The sequence below is a fragment of the Pteronotus mesoamericanus genome, unplaced genomic scaffold (assembly GCF_021234165.1).
Source record: "Pteronotus mesoamericanus isolate MK-2021 breed Mesoamerican mustached bat unplaced genomic scaffold, CSHL_Meso_final contig_74, whole genome shotgun sequence".
Lineage (NCBI taxonomy): Eukaryota > Metazoa > Chordata > Mammalia > Chiroptera > Mormoopidae > Pteronotus > Pteronotus mesoamericanus.
Window position 1 is genome coordinate 39,401,915 of NW_026555247.1, and position 16,971 is coordinate 39,418,885.

At 45.9% G+C, this 16,971-nt stretch overlaps 1 protein-coding gene across 1 annotated transcript in view; it reads right to left on the reverse strand.

Moving 5' to 3' along the window:
* TMX3 (thioredoxin related transmembrane protein 3) overlaps window positions 1–10,858 on the reverse strand; it is a 31,567-nt gene extending 20,709 nt beyond the window's left edge. Inside the window, exons 1-4 of the mRNA XM_054583776.1 lie at window positions 10,656–10,858; window positions 9,745–9,799; window positions 6,834–6,873; window positions 5,538–5,661 (exon numbers count right to left, since the gene is read on the reverse strand). Coding sequence (XP_054439751.1) covers window positions 5,538–5,661; window positions 6,834–6,873; window positions 9,745–9,799; window positions 10,656–10,701 — 265 coding nt within the window. The 5' untranslated portion in view covers window positions 10,702–10,858. The remainder of the gene's footprint in view (window positions 1–5,537; window positions 5,662–6,833; window positions 6,874–9,744; window positions 9,800–10,655) is intronic.
* Between the last annotated feature and the right edge of the window lie 6,113 nt (window positions 10,859–16,971).

The window sequence follows — 16,971 nt, forward strand, 5'->3', positions numbered from 1 at the left end:
CCGCTGTCCGAGGACGGTGACAGGTGATGCCACCCGCTCGGCAGTCCCCAGCTCCGTGGACATTGATCTTCATTCCTGATAGACTTCCCGTTGCAGCGACCCCTGAAACTGCACACTTAGGTTTCCTGACAGGAAAATGGCCGCGCAACCGAAAAAGCACGCAAGCAAAGCAGGAGTTACAGACCCAGAGGGACCCAGGTTAGGGTTCCGGCTTCTTCTTGGCCCACATCTCTGAAGCTCTGCGGAAGTTCCTTGCTTCTCCTACTGCTTCACAAGGCAGCCCTCATCACATGGGGCTGTGGGTGGGACTTTACCATGAACGCCTCTAAAAAGAACCTTCCAGGGAAGCTGGCCCACCAAGATCCTCAGACGCCAGCTCGTTTCCTTTCAGTTCTTGATCCTGACTTCACGGCTAAGTAATTATCTCCGGCTAATTCTACTAAGCACATGTAGAATATCTTATAACTGGCTTTAACAGACCTTCAACTAGATGTCAAAACAATCTTGTAGAGGAAGAAAAAAATGTTATTTTTCAAATAATAATACTAATACTTAGGAAGATTTGGTAACCTTCTTAAGAGCAAGTACTGAATAGGTAGCAGGGCTGAGACTGAAACTCAAGTCTGAATTTACATTTTTTGGTCTTTGTGTTTCCATTATTAGAGAATTAGAGAGTTTGCATAGAAACCTAAGACCAACTCCTTTACAAATTGAAGAATCCATCTGTAACATGAATAACTTCCCCTGAAGTTTTGTCATTTAAAATGTTTATAAATGGAGGTGAAACATACCCCTATTTCACTGTTTCCTCTTTGAAATAACAACAACTTGAAAGGGACAGAGTCTTCGACCTGGGTCATGGTGATCTTGGATTCTGGGCCTAATTCTGCCTGTAACTTTGGTGTTTGAAATTACTCAGTCATTTTATTGCAGATGGCCTTCTGTTGATTCATCGATACAATGGGAGGGAGGAGAAGTAAGGAGCTGAACTCAATTCCAAGTCCTCTTCAGCTCAAATAGACTAATCTTCATACTTGGTGTCACTAGAGGTCTGATATGAAAGGGACTAAGATACAGTACTTGCTCTCCCGAGGGGGCAGAGGGAGATTCTGTCCTCCGGGAGCCACAGGGCAACGTCTGGAGACGCATTTGGTTGCCACAACTTGGGGGAGGGACAGCACTAGTGGCGTCTGGTGGGTTAACACCGGGGACACTGCTAAACGTCCTACAATGCACAGTGACGCCTTCTCCCCTCAAAGGAAAAACCATCTGGTCCCAAATATCCACAGTGCCAAGAGCGAGCGACCCTGAAGTAGTCGCTGACCGAAGGGCTGATAATCTGTGAACAACAAATCAGGACAAAAATGTTATTGGTCCAATGCCACTGCAAGTTTATACACCAAAGAGGGGTAAAACATGATCGTAACCATAAAACTATGTCACACTTAGGCTGAGGAATGAACAGAATTTCAGTGGTTTCATAATAAAAACCAATACATCATTACAGCTAACATCGTAACTACTTTAAATTCCGAACAAGGCACCATCTCAGCTCTCATTTGTGAAGGGACATGTGCAAACAGAGGAGCTAAAACACATACCTGAATTCACACTGGCCATCAGACAACTCCGTGATGTTCTTTGCTTACAGTATTAGTATTTAAAACCTGGCACCCAGACGTGTTTGGCACAACCGCAAACACATGGCAGAGAGAATCGTGGTGGCTCAGCTCCCCTGGCTCGAGACCCAGACAGAGGCCCAGCGCCGGACGGCGGCAAGGCGACCCTCCAGACACTCCGAGAGGTTTCCTAAACTCAGTCACCGAACCACCTGATCCCACCCCAAGCCAAAGTCCTGTACGTAACTATTCATCGAAATAATACTTTACTTTGTGATTCTCCCTCTTACGTGTGCAGCAGAATCACCTGCAGTCCAAGTAAAAAGACAGATTCTTGGAACTCAGCCTCGGAGGTGTCTGGCTGCGAGGGCTGGTCTGGGCCTTTGGGGGCCGAATCTCTGGGAGCGCCCCAAGTGACCCGAACGCAGGCAGCACGCGGGCAGCGCCTGGAGAGACGCCGATCCTGAGCTTGCCCAAGAAGCAACCCATGGGGCGGGGGTAGAGATCATGGACAGCCGGTCCTTTCGGGTCCCAGCGTTAGACATAGAACGTGCTGGCAGCTGGCTTGAAAAGAACAATTCAATTTCTTTACCTCAGTGACTCCAAGTTTTACTAAAATGCCTGTACTGGAGCTGCCTTCATGTATTTCAGGAGATTTTAAATATCATACGCCAAAAATCTATTTGTAATGTCCAGACAATAATTCTTGAATACTTCAACATTTTTTAGGTCCTACGATAAATTTCTTTTTCTCCACAGGACATAAACAACTCCTTGTTGCTGTAATAAAATGAAAAATGCATCCATCACTGACATCTAACACTAAATAATACCAGACAATTCACTTAAGTTTATTGGCCGTTATCTCTCTCTCTCCGCCAGCATATGAATTCCATGACGAGAGACTTCTGTCTGTTTTGCTCACGAACGCATCACCGATGCCTAGACCGTGCCTGGCCTATCCTGGAATATGGTAAGCACCCATTAAATACCGGCAGAATGAATGCCTGCTCCACAATGTTTCGACAAAAGACTCTTCCCAATAAGCTCTGTTTGTGTGATTCAAGCAGTCCCAGGATTGGCAAGCAAGCCTCGCCACGCAGGCCGGGCCGTCAGCTGCGAGGGGGGCGGAGGTTTGGTATTCCACGTCCATGCAGGAGAGGGAGTGGACAACTCCAGGCGCAGGGCAGTCCTCAGCACTCCCCAGCTCCCCGGTCTTTTCCTAAAGCTGGACATTTGCTTCAGGTAATGTGTTTGTTTTGTACAGGCAACTGCTATAGAAGTTATTTTCTCCCCTTAATTCAACATAACATACAACACAATGCTGAGTGTATAAGAATAAATACTGTAACAATTATAACATCAGAGGCAAAATGTAAACCTCTTAATGGCTTATGAATAGGAAATGAAAAAATGTCCCATTATCAGGTAAAGCTACAAACTGTATACAAACTTCTAAGACCCGTATTATTTTTTTAGTCATAGCATTTAAAATACTTTCTTCTCTATGCTACTCAGGAAAAAAAGTCTTTGCTATTTTTCTCCAACTGTAGTGCCACTTAATAGTGGCACACAGAGGCACTTAATAAATACTGAATAATAAGCTAATGAATTAGATAGTACAATTTTTTTGACATATGTGCACTGTTAATTTTCAATGTAGCATCACATGAGTAGCTCACCATTAAGATTTTTACTGATCTATAGGTAATATATTTCTTATTACCTTGATACTCCCATATTCCCTTACACATTACTTTATTACTCCACTAAATGATTCAAGTGATCACAAAAATGTGCCATGATTAAGATTTTATTGCACTTGTTGGTTTGCTTATTTTTCACCCTCTAATAAGACCATGAGGACTCGTTTTGGTTCCTGTTTGATTTCTACAGAGTAGAACAAGGCCTGACAAACAGGAGTAACTCAGTGCTGGCTAACTGAATGAATGGCTATAGGAATGAATAGATGTATAAGCATGTGCAACCAACATAAATGTGTAGACACAGTAATTAACTTTCGGGAGCAGCCGTTAAGAGGAGTAATTTCTTAAACTTTGCTTAAAGCTTATTTCAAGAAATACCAACTCAAGCACATTGTTCTGTCTCTCCACAGTAACTCCCTGCCATTGATCTCTTCTCCTCTCCAAGTTTCAACAACTCGTTTATGAGACTCAGTAATTCCAGCTCTAACACATCAATAAAGCAAAGTATGTACCACAAATTCAAAACAGCTGCTAACATGAAAATCAGACAAAATTAAATTTAGTACTCTTTCCTCCATAACCAGTGGTGGCATAGATCACTAACTATGCTAAGAATCTTACACTATTACTTTCAATTGTTCTTCTTTGTATCACAGAGCTAATCTATCACACCTGTGATTTCGCCCTTGAAAAATTCTCTGCTAATTACTCTCTTCCTCTTTACTCCTCTGCCAGCCATGGAAGTCTGGGCTCCTGGCATACTCCACCCAGATGCACCCAAAGTGGATGGATTCTCTTGTCTCTACTCTTCTTTCCATCCTACGTGGGACAGGTCATTGGCCTTCTCAAAAATGTGCAGTGCCTCTTAACGGACAACCAATAAAATCCAAAACCCTTTGTCCCATCTGAGGGGCCCTTAAAGTCTGCCCTTACCCCTTAGCACCTTACAGTACACCGGCCATTGTGGCACAGGTTCTAAATATGAAATATCAGCACAATCCTCCCAACTGAGAGGATCATCACTCTTCCATTTACAGGCAAGAAACTAAAATTAAGAGATTAAGCACTTCCCTGAAACCACAAAAATAGCACATGGCAGAGATGGCATTAAAACATAGGTCTGTCTTGTTCCGAAACTATATCCACAGTACAATGCTGATTTTCTAAAATGAAATATACATTACATACTTCCACTCCTTCATTGATTAAAGGAAAAGGAAACACACATTTATTGAACACTACACAGGGCTTCACATATGCTACCTCACTGAAATCTCAAAGTAACCAATGAAAGAGGCCTCACAGTAGTGCAAGTCCCCCAGCGTGGACACGGAAGCTGGACGCGCCGCGGAACTTCCCTGCTGCTGCACGGCCCCCGCAGCAGGCAGAGCCGGGGCCAGTGCCGGCTGCCTTCTGAGGCCGCGCTCGCTCCAGGTCTCTATGACGCCTTCTCTCTCTCCACACTTGGTTCTGTCTTTTTCCAAATGTTTAAGACCGGCACTGGTAAGCTTTTTTGGTAGAGGGCCATCAGCGTCCCAGGCTTTGTGGGGATGCAGTCTCTGTTACCACTGCTCCCGCTGCCACTGGAACATGAAGACAGCCACAGGTGACAGTGAGCAATCCGGCGTGGCCCCGTTCCACGAGGCTCGACTTAGGAGGCCGGGTGGCGGCCAGGCCTTGTCCACGGGCTGGCCTCAGCCAGCCTCTTCTGTAAGACAGCCTCTTCTCTGGAACGTGCTTCACAAGCTCAAGTCCAACTCTGTGACCGCGCCCGAACACTCCCCGCAACGGGAATACCGTCCTGGCCTCGCCTGCAGGTCCCCTACCTGACCGCACCCTTCGCGCCCGCTCCCCGCTTCCGCGCCACCTCAGGCGACCCAAACGACAGGCTCCAGTTCTTCAGCCCCACAGCAATGTCAACAGTTTCGTGCTCGAATCTCTCTAGTCGCCCCAGGTCACTCCTTGTCTCAGGTGGGCTCAAAACCGAAACAACGGCTGATACGTCTCTTGCAGGCTTATGGTCACCATGTCCTGCGTATTACACAGTCATTGGTCATTCCTTCAACTCATAATCACAGTCTTAAATTAAGACACCTTTAATTTTACAAGAGAAAAATATATATGTATTTCTTCCTCCTACCTTGAATACTGGTTTGCACAACTTAAACATCTGCATTACAACAGTTAAAAAAGGAACTGAGCCAATGCTTACTAGAATAGGAAGTAGCATCCATCTTCCCAACTTTAACTGGCGAGCCAATGCTCCTCATCTCACGGCCAACTTCATTCCAGATCGGTTCCAGCTTTTTACAATGACCGCACCACGGTGCATAAAACTTGTGAAAACAAAAACGGAAACAACCGCTAAAATGCTGTGCTGCTGTGAATGACAATCTTAATTTTTAAAGAATCTCTTTGACACAATGATCTGAGAATGTTTTAAACAACAACAAAAATCTAAATATAATTTTCAAATTGGTTATCAGACACACACATAGACCTATATAGGTTAACTCCTGGCATACACCACAACTTTGACACTACTTTAGGGTAATTTTAAATGACTGTTGATATGCATTTAAAATATATGATTTACCATAAAAGCGTCTTAGCTTCCAAGTGGTGTGTCCGTGTTATATATAAAATGAGACCACCAAACACAGTACACATGCCAGGTGCACACCCTATTTCTACCAATCTATTTTTACGGCAAAAATTCCAACAGAGCTGGCGCCTTTGCTACTTCAAGTGAGACCACTGGTGGGTTTGGGACACAAGTAAGAGGCCTGGCTCAGCAGAGGGGCAAGACAGCTGGTCAAGCTAAAACCGCAGGCCTTCCCTCTTCGCAGTCACCAGCCGGCAGGGCTGGGAACTGGTGTCAGGTTAAACGGTGTAGCAAACCGCTTGTACTTCCGCGAAGTAGGATCTTTCAACTTGTTAACACTGAATTATGGAAATGCTCAAACACACGACACAGAGATTACACAGCAGACCTCGTGCCCACCGCCTGGCCTCCCTCAGTGTCAACTGTATGCCGCCGTCTGGCTCTCTCTTCCGCTGCCACTCTACTTTGTGACTGAGGCGTATGAAAACACACCCCAAAGGCCGTACGGTTTACTATACTCCACACTTGAAAGTGAGGAAAGGAAGGTGAAAATCTGTTCACTATTAAGATGAAATAGGATGTTGATGCCAGGTGACTGATTATATACAGCATCTCTGGGATAACACGACAAAACCGAGAGTGAATTCTGTAATGAAATCATACAGAATCTCCCTCAGACCTAATCCACAAGTGGACCTCACCAGAACTTCACCAAAATCAGGCTCCTTTCCAGGAACATTAAGGCTCTGAGGTTCATTTTACTATAAAACCCAAACGGTACTACCTAAGAAAACAAACTGAGTAGTATAACTAAGTACTAAATGTATGTATTTGGGTGGAGGATAGAAAATAACACTTAAAATGGAACAGGTAGTTAATCAGTACAAAAAACAACATACTCACATCTACAAGCCAAATGTCATCTTTTCGATTGTCTTTAAACCTAAAAAACAAAAAACAAGAGAACAAATCTTTGCATGTTTCCACTCGACCGCTCAAGAGCAGTGATGGGGATTATCCAATCAACTGAGGAGCCCAGGAGCATGAACAAAGTCTCCCAATAAAGTTTTATGCACAAGTTTTACTCCTTGGCCTCCCTGCCTTATCCATCGAACACTCTAATAAAAGTAGAGAAGTGACAAAGCAACGCAGCGGCACCTGGTGGAAGCAAAGACCCAGGCCGCAGCACCGACCCCTCGCTGCATTTACGCTGGCGTCACTGTCGGCATGGCAGGCCCGGGCTGCCAGCTTCGGAAAGGTCCGCTCGCCTGGGGCCGCCCTTGGCTGGCATCTAGGAACTCGAATTTCAGCTCCTGATAAATGGTGACTCACTGGTCTTACACTAAGCGCACATGGTTGTGTAAGAACAGCTGCCTTCCTCCTGGCCCTTGGTGACCACCCCCAAACAGGAAAGGGGGCCAGGGACTGTGGGCCTATTCAGCTATTGATGCCGTCACATGACCCACATGGGGACCCTGACGGCACTCATCTGCATTTACAGGGGAGGCCACTGCTGCTGAGTGGGCCCCAGGCAGCAGGCCACCAGGATGCTCTGCTCCTGGATCCCATGGACCTACGCCCTCCATTTGAGCCGCTCAACCCTGCGACCTCTGAGTTCACTGCTGGGCCCGCAGCGGGAGGACAATGCCGCACGCAGGCCAGCACAGACCCCTGAGCTCCCCAAGGTGCTGAAAGGTACACACCTTTGGAGACACACTCACTGGCCTGTTGCCGGGCCCTGGTGGCGGACGGCAGCCGCAGGCTCATGAATTCCCATCGTGCCACTGAGCAGGGACAGCTCTGGAACCCACAGCGTGGTGGGAATGACACAGGAGCCCAGCAGGCGTCTCCCCACTCCACGACGGGCCTCGCCAGCACCCCTGTACCTCCGAGGAGCAACACCTGAGGGGCAGCCTCTGGCCCAGGGGGACCCAGACTCAGGGGCCTTTTGGACCTCCCCAGGCCTGGCTCAGTGGTGGCTCCTCCTGCTTAACTCAACTGGAATGGAACTGGGTGTGGCCACCACCCAACCTGAAAGAGCCCGCCCCTTCACTGAGCGTGGTGGAGGGCCTGCGCCCACGGCGTGCCGCCGCGTGGAGAGCTGTAAGATCATCTCACATCCCCATTTCCACTGCTTGCGGGGCTGTGGCTGATGGCTGATGGTTGGGCCATTTGGGGCTGTAAGTGAACAGGACCCCCTGCGAAGATAAGGCACTTGCATGAAGACAGTTTCTGCCCCTAACAAGAGCTTCCGCACCAACGTGGACACTCCCCAGAAAGGCCCCTGCGCTGACAAAGGGAAACGCAGCCAAGGAGCGCACCGGGCTTGTCAGCTCCACTCGGAAATGACTCGTCCTTCACCCCAGAGCGAGCAGGGGCACAAGCGACAGCCTGCTGGGTGCACGCGAGGATGGAGAGGCGGACGCCGTCCTGGGCTGGGCTGGCGTGCACGACAGCCACTGCTGTGAGAAGACCCCAAACCAGCAGGAAAACGCTGTCCTGCCTGTCAGACCCTGAAGGTGGTAGGCCGGGGCCCTCACAGCAGGGAGGACATGCTGCGCCCCTCATGAGTCCACAGGGCCCCCGCCTGAGGAAGGCGAGAGTCCTGGGCGGCTGTGCCTGCTCCTGCCCCTCGCCCGGCAAAGCCACAGCTGACAGGCCGTTCTAAAGGAGGCGGCCTGCAGTGACGTGCAACCGGTGACCGCACTGCTCACTACGGCTCCCCCCAGAATCAAGGAGTTTCTGTAAACAATCGATGAGTGCATCCCAATACCCTCTGGCCTGGCTGGCAAAGTGCCCCTTGATACCTTGAGACCTTCTGCTTTTCCAGAACAGCACTGTGCCCAGCTGACCTGCCGCCATACCAATGTTGCTGTGCAGATGTGGTGCATTAGGACAAGGCAAGCTGACAGTAACCGCTCAGCCTTTACTCACAGCCACGATGCAAAGCACGAGGCAGAAACAAAACCGAACAAAAACAGGGCACCAGCTCCCCAGAGCTCCATTTCCCCAGGCACCAGGCAAGGGCCGGGGACCAGCGCTGAGGGACTCGTCTCACTGCCGAGGGGCAGTAGGCCAAGGGCTTCCTCCCCTGCCTCTTCTAGCCTCGTGGGAGGGACAGGAGTGGGAAGGCACTGAGTCCACGTGGCTGGCTGAGAGCGCCTCAGCCCCCCGCAGTGAGGAAGTCTCTGCAGAGGCCCTGAGGAAATGCCTGAGGCGCGGCCCCCCAGGAGGGCACGTGGGCCAGGCCTGCAGATGAGTATCTGAGCCCGGCCGGCCTAGGAGGCCCGAGTCTACCGTTACAGCACCCTCCAGAGGCCGCAGGGCACGGGCTGCGCCACTGCGGCAGGTGCAGGCGGGCGGCTTCCCCCTGGAGGCCTGCCAGGAAAAGCCCTGGAATGGCCTGAAAGATCGCACGCCGGCATTTGGTCTGGACAGGAACTCACCTACGACAAGCAAAGCCTTGTGATTAATGCTATGGTACCACCGAAAACAAAACGAAACGACACACATGTGGTCCCATATTCCAGCACTGCTTACCGGTTAAAGTAGAAAAACATAACCAGTACAGGTAAAATGACAAAACAGAACATGCATGAGTTTGCCCCAGGGTTTTTTTTGTTTGTTTTGGATCTTGTAACAGTGTAACTCTTTTGAGCACAACCCCACTTTGTACACATAGAGCGCTGACAAGGACCCCTAGACCAAATTAGTTCTATATAAACCCTGGTCGTTACTGTCTCTATTATTAAAAGATTAAATTCATACAAATACTCAGCATTAGAAGATACTATTAAAAAATATGCATACTCACGATTCATCTAAATCTTCTACAAATCCTTTACAGAAAGCCATACCAAGCAAAAAAACTGAAAGAAAAAGACAGAACATACGATAAATGCTGATTTATCATTTGACTTGTACTATTGCTCAGTCACACAGTGTTTTTGATCTTCTGCAGCCTACCAAGAAATTCATCACTGAGCCATCCCAGGGCAAAAGTGATGCAGAGCATAAACAGTTCATTTGGTTAATCAATATTTACTCTGCATGCAACCATACTATTACAGGCAAGATAACGCTAATGAATCACAGGGGTTCTTTTTAAAAACACTTTTACTTTCATCCTATTTTCCCTTTTGACCATTTCATCTTTGGGGACAGAGCTAGAAATCATCCTGTTTCCTCAATACCAATGATCTCCTCGGTATAAACTCCAAATGCCATTCCAAATATTATTAGTTTTCATTCCAAATTTATAGGTAGAAAGAACGCTGAGGTGCACCGCTAACATGTATTCGGGTACAGTGTCTGGCACGTCGTGGGAACTGAGTAAACGCAGCCCAGAGAGATCCAGGGGCGCCAGGGCTGAGAACAGGTCCACGCTGTCCCGGTGACCTGAGCCTGTCCTGCCTTGTCCTGGGCTACCCCTCTCTGCGCCCCCTTCTTCGGAAAGGACAGGACCCGGAACCTAAAGCCAAAGCACCGGGTGGCTATGAGCTGGGAAGATCGCATCCTTCACGCCTATCAGTGCAGCCAGCGCGCCGGAAACTTCCTGCCACTGAGAATCAGAACTGAACGGAAGGCAGCCGCACCCTTCCCGCGCGTGGCACTGGTCTCGGGCAGCCCGCGTCGGGGCAGGAGCCACGATCGGGGGCGTTTCGGCGGATCCCGCGGCCAGCCCAGGCCCGAAGCCCACCTGCATTGCCCCCGCCAGGCCCATACCTGCGGCGCAGAGCGGCAAGGCGGCCCCACGTGTCCGAGCCGCCATAGTCGCCGCAGGATTGCTGCAAGCCGAGAGAAAGACACCAGCGGCCGCCACCCGCGCTCCCGGAAAAGGAACAGGGGTGCGGAAGAGACGCTCGGCGCCGAGGACGGGGGCGGGGCAGGCCAGCCGCCGGTGCGCTCCCAGGACCCCGCCGGCCTCCGCCTCTGAGCATGCGCGGAAGTAGGGCTCACGCACAGAACTGCAGCGCACGCGCAGTTGTCCTCAAAGCGTTTGCACTGTCGGGGCGTCGGGGAGCGTGGGAATGAAGCGTGAGGTCGCTGTCGAGTGCGGGCGGAACCGAGTGTGTGGCTTGGGGGCTGTTCCGGGAAGTTCACTTCCCGCTAGATTTGAAAAACGTTGTGGATTCCAACAACGCAGCTTCATGCTGGATTCGTCCGGGTCTTTCCCTCGCTGCTCACCGGTAGTGAGCGGTCAAATTCCTCAAGAGGTGGGGTGTCGCAGCGGTTAGAAAGGTTAGGTTGCTGCGTAACCCTCCATATACTAGCTCAACGGTGATTTTGGAATCTTTGAACCCGTTTGCAAAATGGGAGAGCTATCTTACAATAGAAGGCTGCATTAATACATTTTTTGCCAACTAAACGAGTCCCTGTTAAAATTATTTTTTGTCTTGAAAGCTGGAGAAACGACGTTGATCACTGGATATATTTTTTGATGACTTGTACCTCTATGTTTTTAGAGACAAGTAAAGCACTTATATAAAATATTAAAGGAGCTGTTTTTCTACACAACAAAAATGATTTATAAAAGCGATACAATTTTGTACCATGGTTACAGCCGCAGCCACTATGTCTAACGCAAATGAGATCAGTTACTGAATATGTGCTGTGAGAACAGAAATGGATTGTTACGTCAGCCGATTCACCTTAGGTTCAAAATTCCAACAGGCAGAAATCTCATAAACGCTATAAATGCTATTCCCAATGGCTAGAAGTTTAAATTATAATCTGATTGAGAGTCAGCCCTAGGTGTCCTCCCTTTCATGCATGCAGCGTGACATTCAATGTAGACCTTCAGAATCAAATATATTTTTAAGTGAGTTTATTCTAAGAACTTAATATGCATAAATATTTAATTCTCTTCAAAGTTCTCAAAGTAGGAAATATAGATGAGGATCCAGGGACCAGAAGGTGATTTGCTTAATAGCTAAAAAGGATGGAGTTACTATTGAAACAAAGTCTCAGTCTCCAGATCTGGTGTTTCCATCTGTTCTTCCTTCCATTCTTTATATTTTGAACATCACTTTTATTTGCGACTTAGGTGAAAGATTAAACACAGCCAGTCAGATTGTTCTCAAGCTAAGAACATGGCTTTTTCTTGAAAAATTAACAAGTATAAAAAACAAATAACTATAAAATCGTATGCTAAAACCAAGTAAAACACCAGGATAAACAGTACATCAAAAATAAATGAATTGCCTGAACCTTGCCCTTCCAAAAATAACAATTCAAGTCCCAAACCACCCTAATTCTTCCTCCCATCTCTGAATTTCCATAGCACACTTTGTGTAATTCATGGCACACCTCATCATCTTGTTTATGATGTTCCTTTTATATAGATAGGCATTGATTATATCTCAAGCTACGCAGTGAGTCCCTGGAGGAGAGAGACTTGACAGTATCTGCTACCACTATGTGACAGGCACCCATCATGGGCTGCTTGGCATTTATTTTTTGGCCAACATTTCTCTAATCCAGTTGGAGTGAAAAGGAAGATGTGTGCTGGATCTGGTATCTAGGAAAATAAGATACAAATTACAAAACAGAGTCAACATCTGCTAGGCTGTTGTCCAGACAAAAGTGCTAACATACCTTTGAATTGCTAATACTAAAATCCAAACTACAGTATCATTCTCAACAACACAATATTTAAATGAAAGAAAAACCCTAAATACAAACACTTTATTGCAAACAAAGGTTATATACCAATTGTTAACTACTACTCTATTTCATGTCATCAAATTTTGTAGATCGTAGATAACCCAAAACAACATGCTGAAGGTGTGTGATCACTCAAGCAGAAGCAATCCTGGCATTGCGTTCTTGCTCCTTGTGAAGACGACCCAGGAAAACCTGTGCTACCCCTCCCACTTTCTTTTGCGGCAAGCCTGAGTTCTGGCTAATCCACTGTAGAGAGTCCACAGGAGCCTTCCGAATTCTGCAGGTGAGCTGGAGCAGGCCAACAGTGTCAGCAAGTCTTTCAAATATGGCCAGGTGCTCAATAACATCCTCGAGATCCTGGGCCATTCATTTCAGCTGAGCATCTGTGTTTTCCACGACTTTGTAAGTCCTCTCATACTCCTCGTCTACATACCTCGGATTAACAGTCCCCCTCTGGTCCTTCACAGAGTCCTCGAAACGGATCGAGAGATCTTGCAGTTCCTTCTGCTGCAACAAGATGAGATCCAATTCCTCTTCCAGCCTTTTCTGATCCCACTTCATTTTCCCCACTTCTCCATGTGAAACAGTCACCTTCTCACCCTTCTCAGTCCGTGGATGGTCCCAGGCATGGACCTGGGTGGACTCGGGAAGGAAGTGCTTCTCTTGATCCTCTCACTCAAGGTTCCATATGTTTATCGGACTGTCCAGATGATGAGAGGTCATCACAGGAGTTATGACCAAATTAACTGTGGAAATAAAAGGTGTAGAAGCAAAATGGCCTGGAATAGTGTGATGAGTCCTGAGTGACATCAGTGGTTTTTGACCGAAGGTAAAGCCACTAGTGGTTGTGTTGGTGGTGGTGGTGGTAGTAGTTGCCGATGGTGACTATAAACACTGTTCCACCCACTCCAGGGACTTAATCCAAATCCCAAAGTTATACAACCAAGAGGTACCGCTGAAGTGATTGGGCTGCAAAATGTGAACCCGGTAGCAGCAGTGAAGGTGGAAACATCTGTTATTGCCGTGCACAGCGTGGTGCTGGAACAAGGGTCTGGGCAACAGTAGACACTGGCGTCCAACGTTGGTGGCCAGCACCGCTCACTGCTGATCTTACCGTAACACCACGCTGCCTCTCCGGGTTTCTTACTGCCCTAGAACTACCTCCCTCTTCCACTCTTTTTCAGCTGCCTCCTTTTGGCTAATGGTAGGAATGTTCGACCAGTCACTCTCCCTGGAAGTTGTGCAAAGTACTTTCCAGCTTAATATTTTCCATATCCAACTGGATGCCACATCTTGCTGCTTTTGTCACCTAAATATCTCTTGCGTCTCAATTATTTTGTCCATCTCTATTGTCCCCAGATCAGGTTCTCATCTTACTTGTTTGGATAATTGAAATAACCTCCTGATTGGGCTCCGAGCCTCTAATTTCACCTTCCTCCAAGCCATCCTGTGCATCAATTGCCAGACTGATGTTTCAGAAACACAAATCAAAACAGATTTCTTTAGGCATGAATACCGATCCCTGGAACAGAGAATGAAATCATAGATCTACAGGATGTGCAAGCACGTTTGCCATCCCCCTTTCTCCAACTGCTCCCCTCAGCTCTGCACATGAGAGGACGCCCTCTGCGGAACCCGCCCTGCCGTTTTCGTGCCCTGTACTTTTTATAAAATGTTCTTCATCCCGAATTAGATTGAATGTTATGAGGCTTTCCTTTTTAAAAAGCTGTTGTAGGTTCACAGCATAAGTGAGAGGAAGAAGATGAAACGTTATTTCATTCTCATCTAATTTCAGAATTTTCTGTCTTTCACAGCATGTAAAAGAAAACATTTGTTTTAACATTTGCATCACAACTTAAACTAGCATGTGGAGGACAATAAATACCACTATCGATACAGGATATGTGCTTCCCAGTAGTAGCGTCACTAAGCCGCTTGTGGCTATTTAGCTCTTGAAATGTGACTACAATGATGGAGTAACTGAGTATTGACTTTTAGTTCTTAGTTGTAATAAACAAATTTAAATCTGACACTTGGTTCAGTTATTGGAAAACTTTTAAGTATGGCTGGAAAATCTGGTTATGTTTTAATTTTAAAGATGGTCAATATTGTTAGATAACACCCACATTTAAAGAAAAATCTCTGGAGTTCTCTCTCTGTCTCTCTCTCTCTCTCTCTCTCTGAATGTACAGAGTTTCTGAGACCTCTGAAAAAAATTGTACATTTATGGACCTCTATGTTTAACAAGCAGGGAATACATATTCTAACTCACATGGGAAAGGTAAAAGAAAATCATATACCCAGTATATCATGTCTCAATAGATTGAAAAAAGTGTGGTATTATCAATATATTACCAGATCACAACACAGTTTGGTTATCTATACGAAAAGATAAAACTATGTCCAGATTGGGAACCTGAAAGATGCACTTATTGTTAATATCTTTGTAAAGAATAATAACTGAAACTAAAATATTCATCGAACTAAATAAGAATGAAAACGTGTCTATTAAAATTGCAGGATGCAGCAAAATCTGCATTAATTTATAGCATTAGAGTAATTTACAACATTCAGAGAAATTTATAGACATAAATGTTTTTTAAATATTACAACAAAAAAAGAATGTTAGTGATCTAAACTTTCTCCTGAAGAAGAGAAATAACAAGAGAAAAAAGGAAGGCAGGAAAGATAGACAGGCGCATTAATTTCATTGCGCTGGAGACTCTGCTATGCACTGAGTGAGAACAGAGCTGTGAACACAGTGGACACCGTGCAGTCCACTTCCTAGTGGGTAATCAAGAGTTTTCGCTTATACGGCACATGTATACTCAGGCAGCGCTCTAAATACTTTCCATGCATTACTCACCTAGAGGGAAAAGCAAGATACAATAGAGAGAGTCAAAGAAGTCCCAAAGTGTGTCTTTCCATCCAACCAATAACATGGACAAATTTTTGTTATAGTGAATTCAGAAGTAAAGTGAGGACATGTGAGAGAGGATGAAGAAGTGAGAAAACATCTAAAACATCCCAAAATCAGGACACCTTTTGAGAGGCTGCCTGATTCACCCTTCAGGCCCAGGAAGTGGAAGCCGGTTTCATGCTGGACCAGCTCAAGTCAGTCAGCTCCTGCGCCTACCCCATTTTCCTTCTCTGTGTACCAACCCCTGAAGAGTAAAGCTGGCTGAGCTAGCTGGGGAGGGCAGAAAGAGAGAAGGTAAACCAGGCCCCGCTGTCCGACTGCGAGTTCCCAGCCTAAAACAAACTCGAGGCGGGGAAGGGGAGAAGTTTTTGGTGGGAAATCTCCTTCATAATTTTGATTAATACTAGAACTCTCTGTGCCAATTATTAGACTTGTTTGCAACTTAAAGTTAGTGGGCTTGTTAGAAATTGTATACAGGGTCATGGGAAAAAAAATCCCACTCTGAAAAATGTTTAATGAATAATGGGAGGACAATCAGTTATATTATATATTGGCATCATATATTGGCTTATTCAGTATATTAATTTCATTAATAATATTAGAACCAAAGGAAGGGCATATACATAGACAACAGAGGTTAAAAAGGTAACATTATCAGAGCATATGTGAAAAATTAAGCAAAATAAAAAAGTTCTAAAAATATAACTTACCAAGATTGGCTCCAGAGCTAGAAAGACCATATTTAGATAGCCATTAAAGAAATTGAATCAGAAGTTTGAAATTATCTCATAAAGAAAACATGCTGTCCAGCTTTTATGAAATAAAAATCTGTTACAAACTCTTCCAGTGAATAGAAAAATATGAAACACTACCCTATATACTCACTAAGGCTATTATAAACTTGGTAACAAAACCAGAGAAGGCAGGGGCAAGAAAAGAATTATACAGGTCAATTCATTAATGAACAGAGTGGAAAAAATTCCATATGAAACATTATCAAACCAGATACATTAAAGCATCAAAAAAGACAAGATTTTTCTTTTTTACCCCCAGAAAAGCAGGCAGGATTTAACATTAGGGGGAAGATTGACATAAACTTCCCACAGTGACAGATAAGAGATGAAACATATGTAATCATTTAAATAAATGTTATAAAAGAACTTGATACATATCAACTCTCAATCATAATAGCAAACCAGCAGTAGTAGGGCAATTCTTCATCATAGCATATGAGCAGGTTAATTTCCAGTAGCCCTGGAATTAGCCTGAACTGTTTTGTTCAAGTTCCTACATTTCACTAAGCTCTGGTCCCAAGGCCTGAAACATGCTGGTTAGTAACATTGCCTTTGCAACCATGGATCTGAAGAGTTTTAGGATGGTTTTTATCAGCTCATCAGCACTATTTGCTGGTAAGAGTGAAGTTGATAATTTGCATCCGGTCTTAGTGAGACCTCA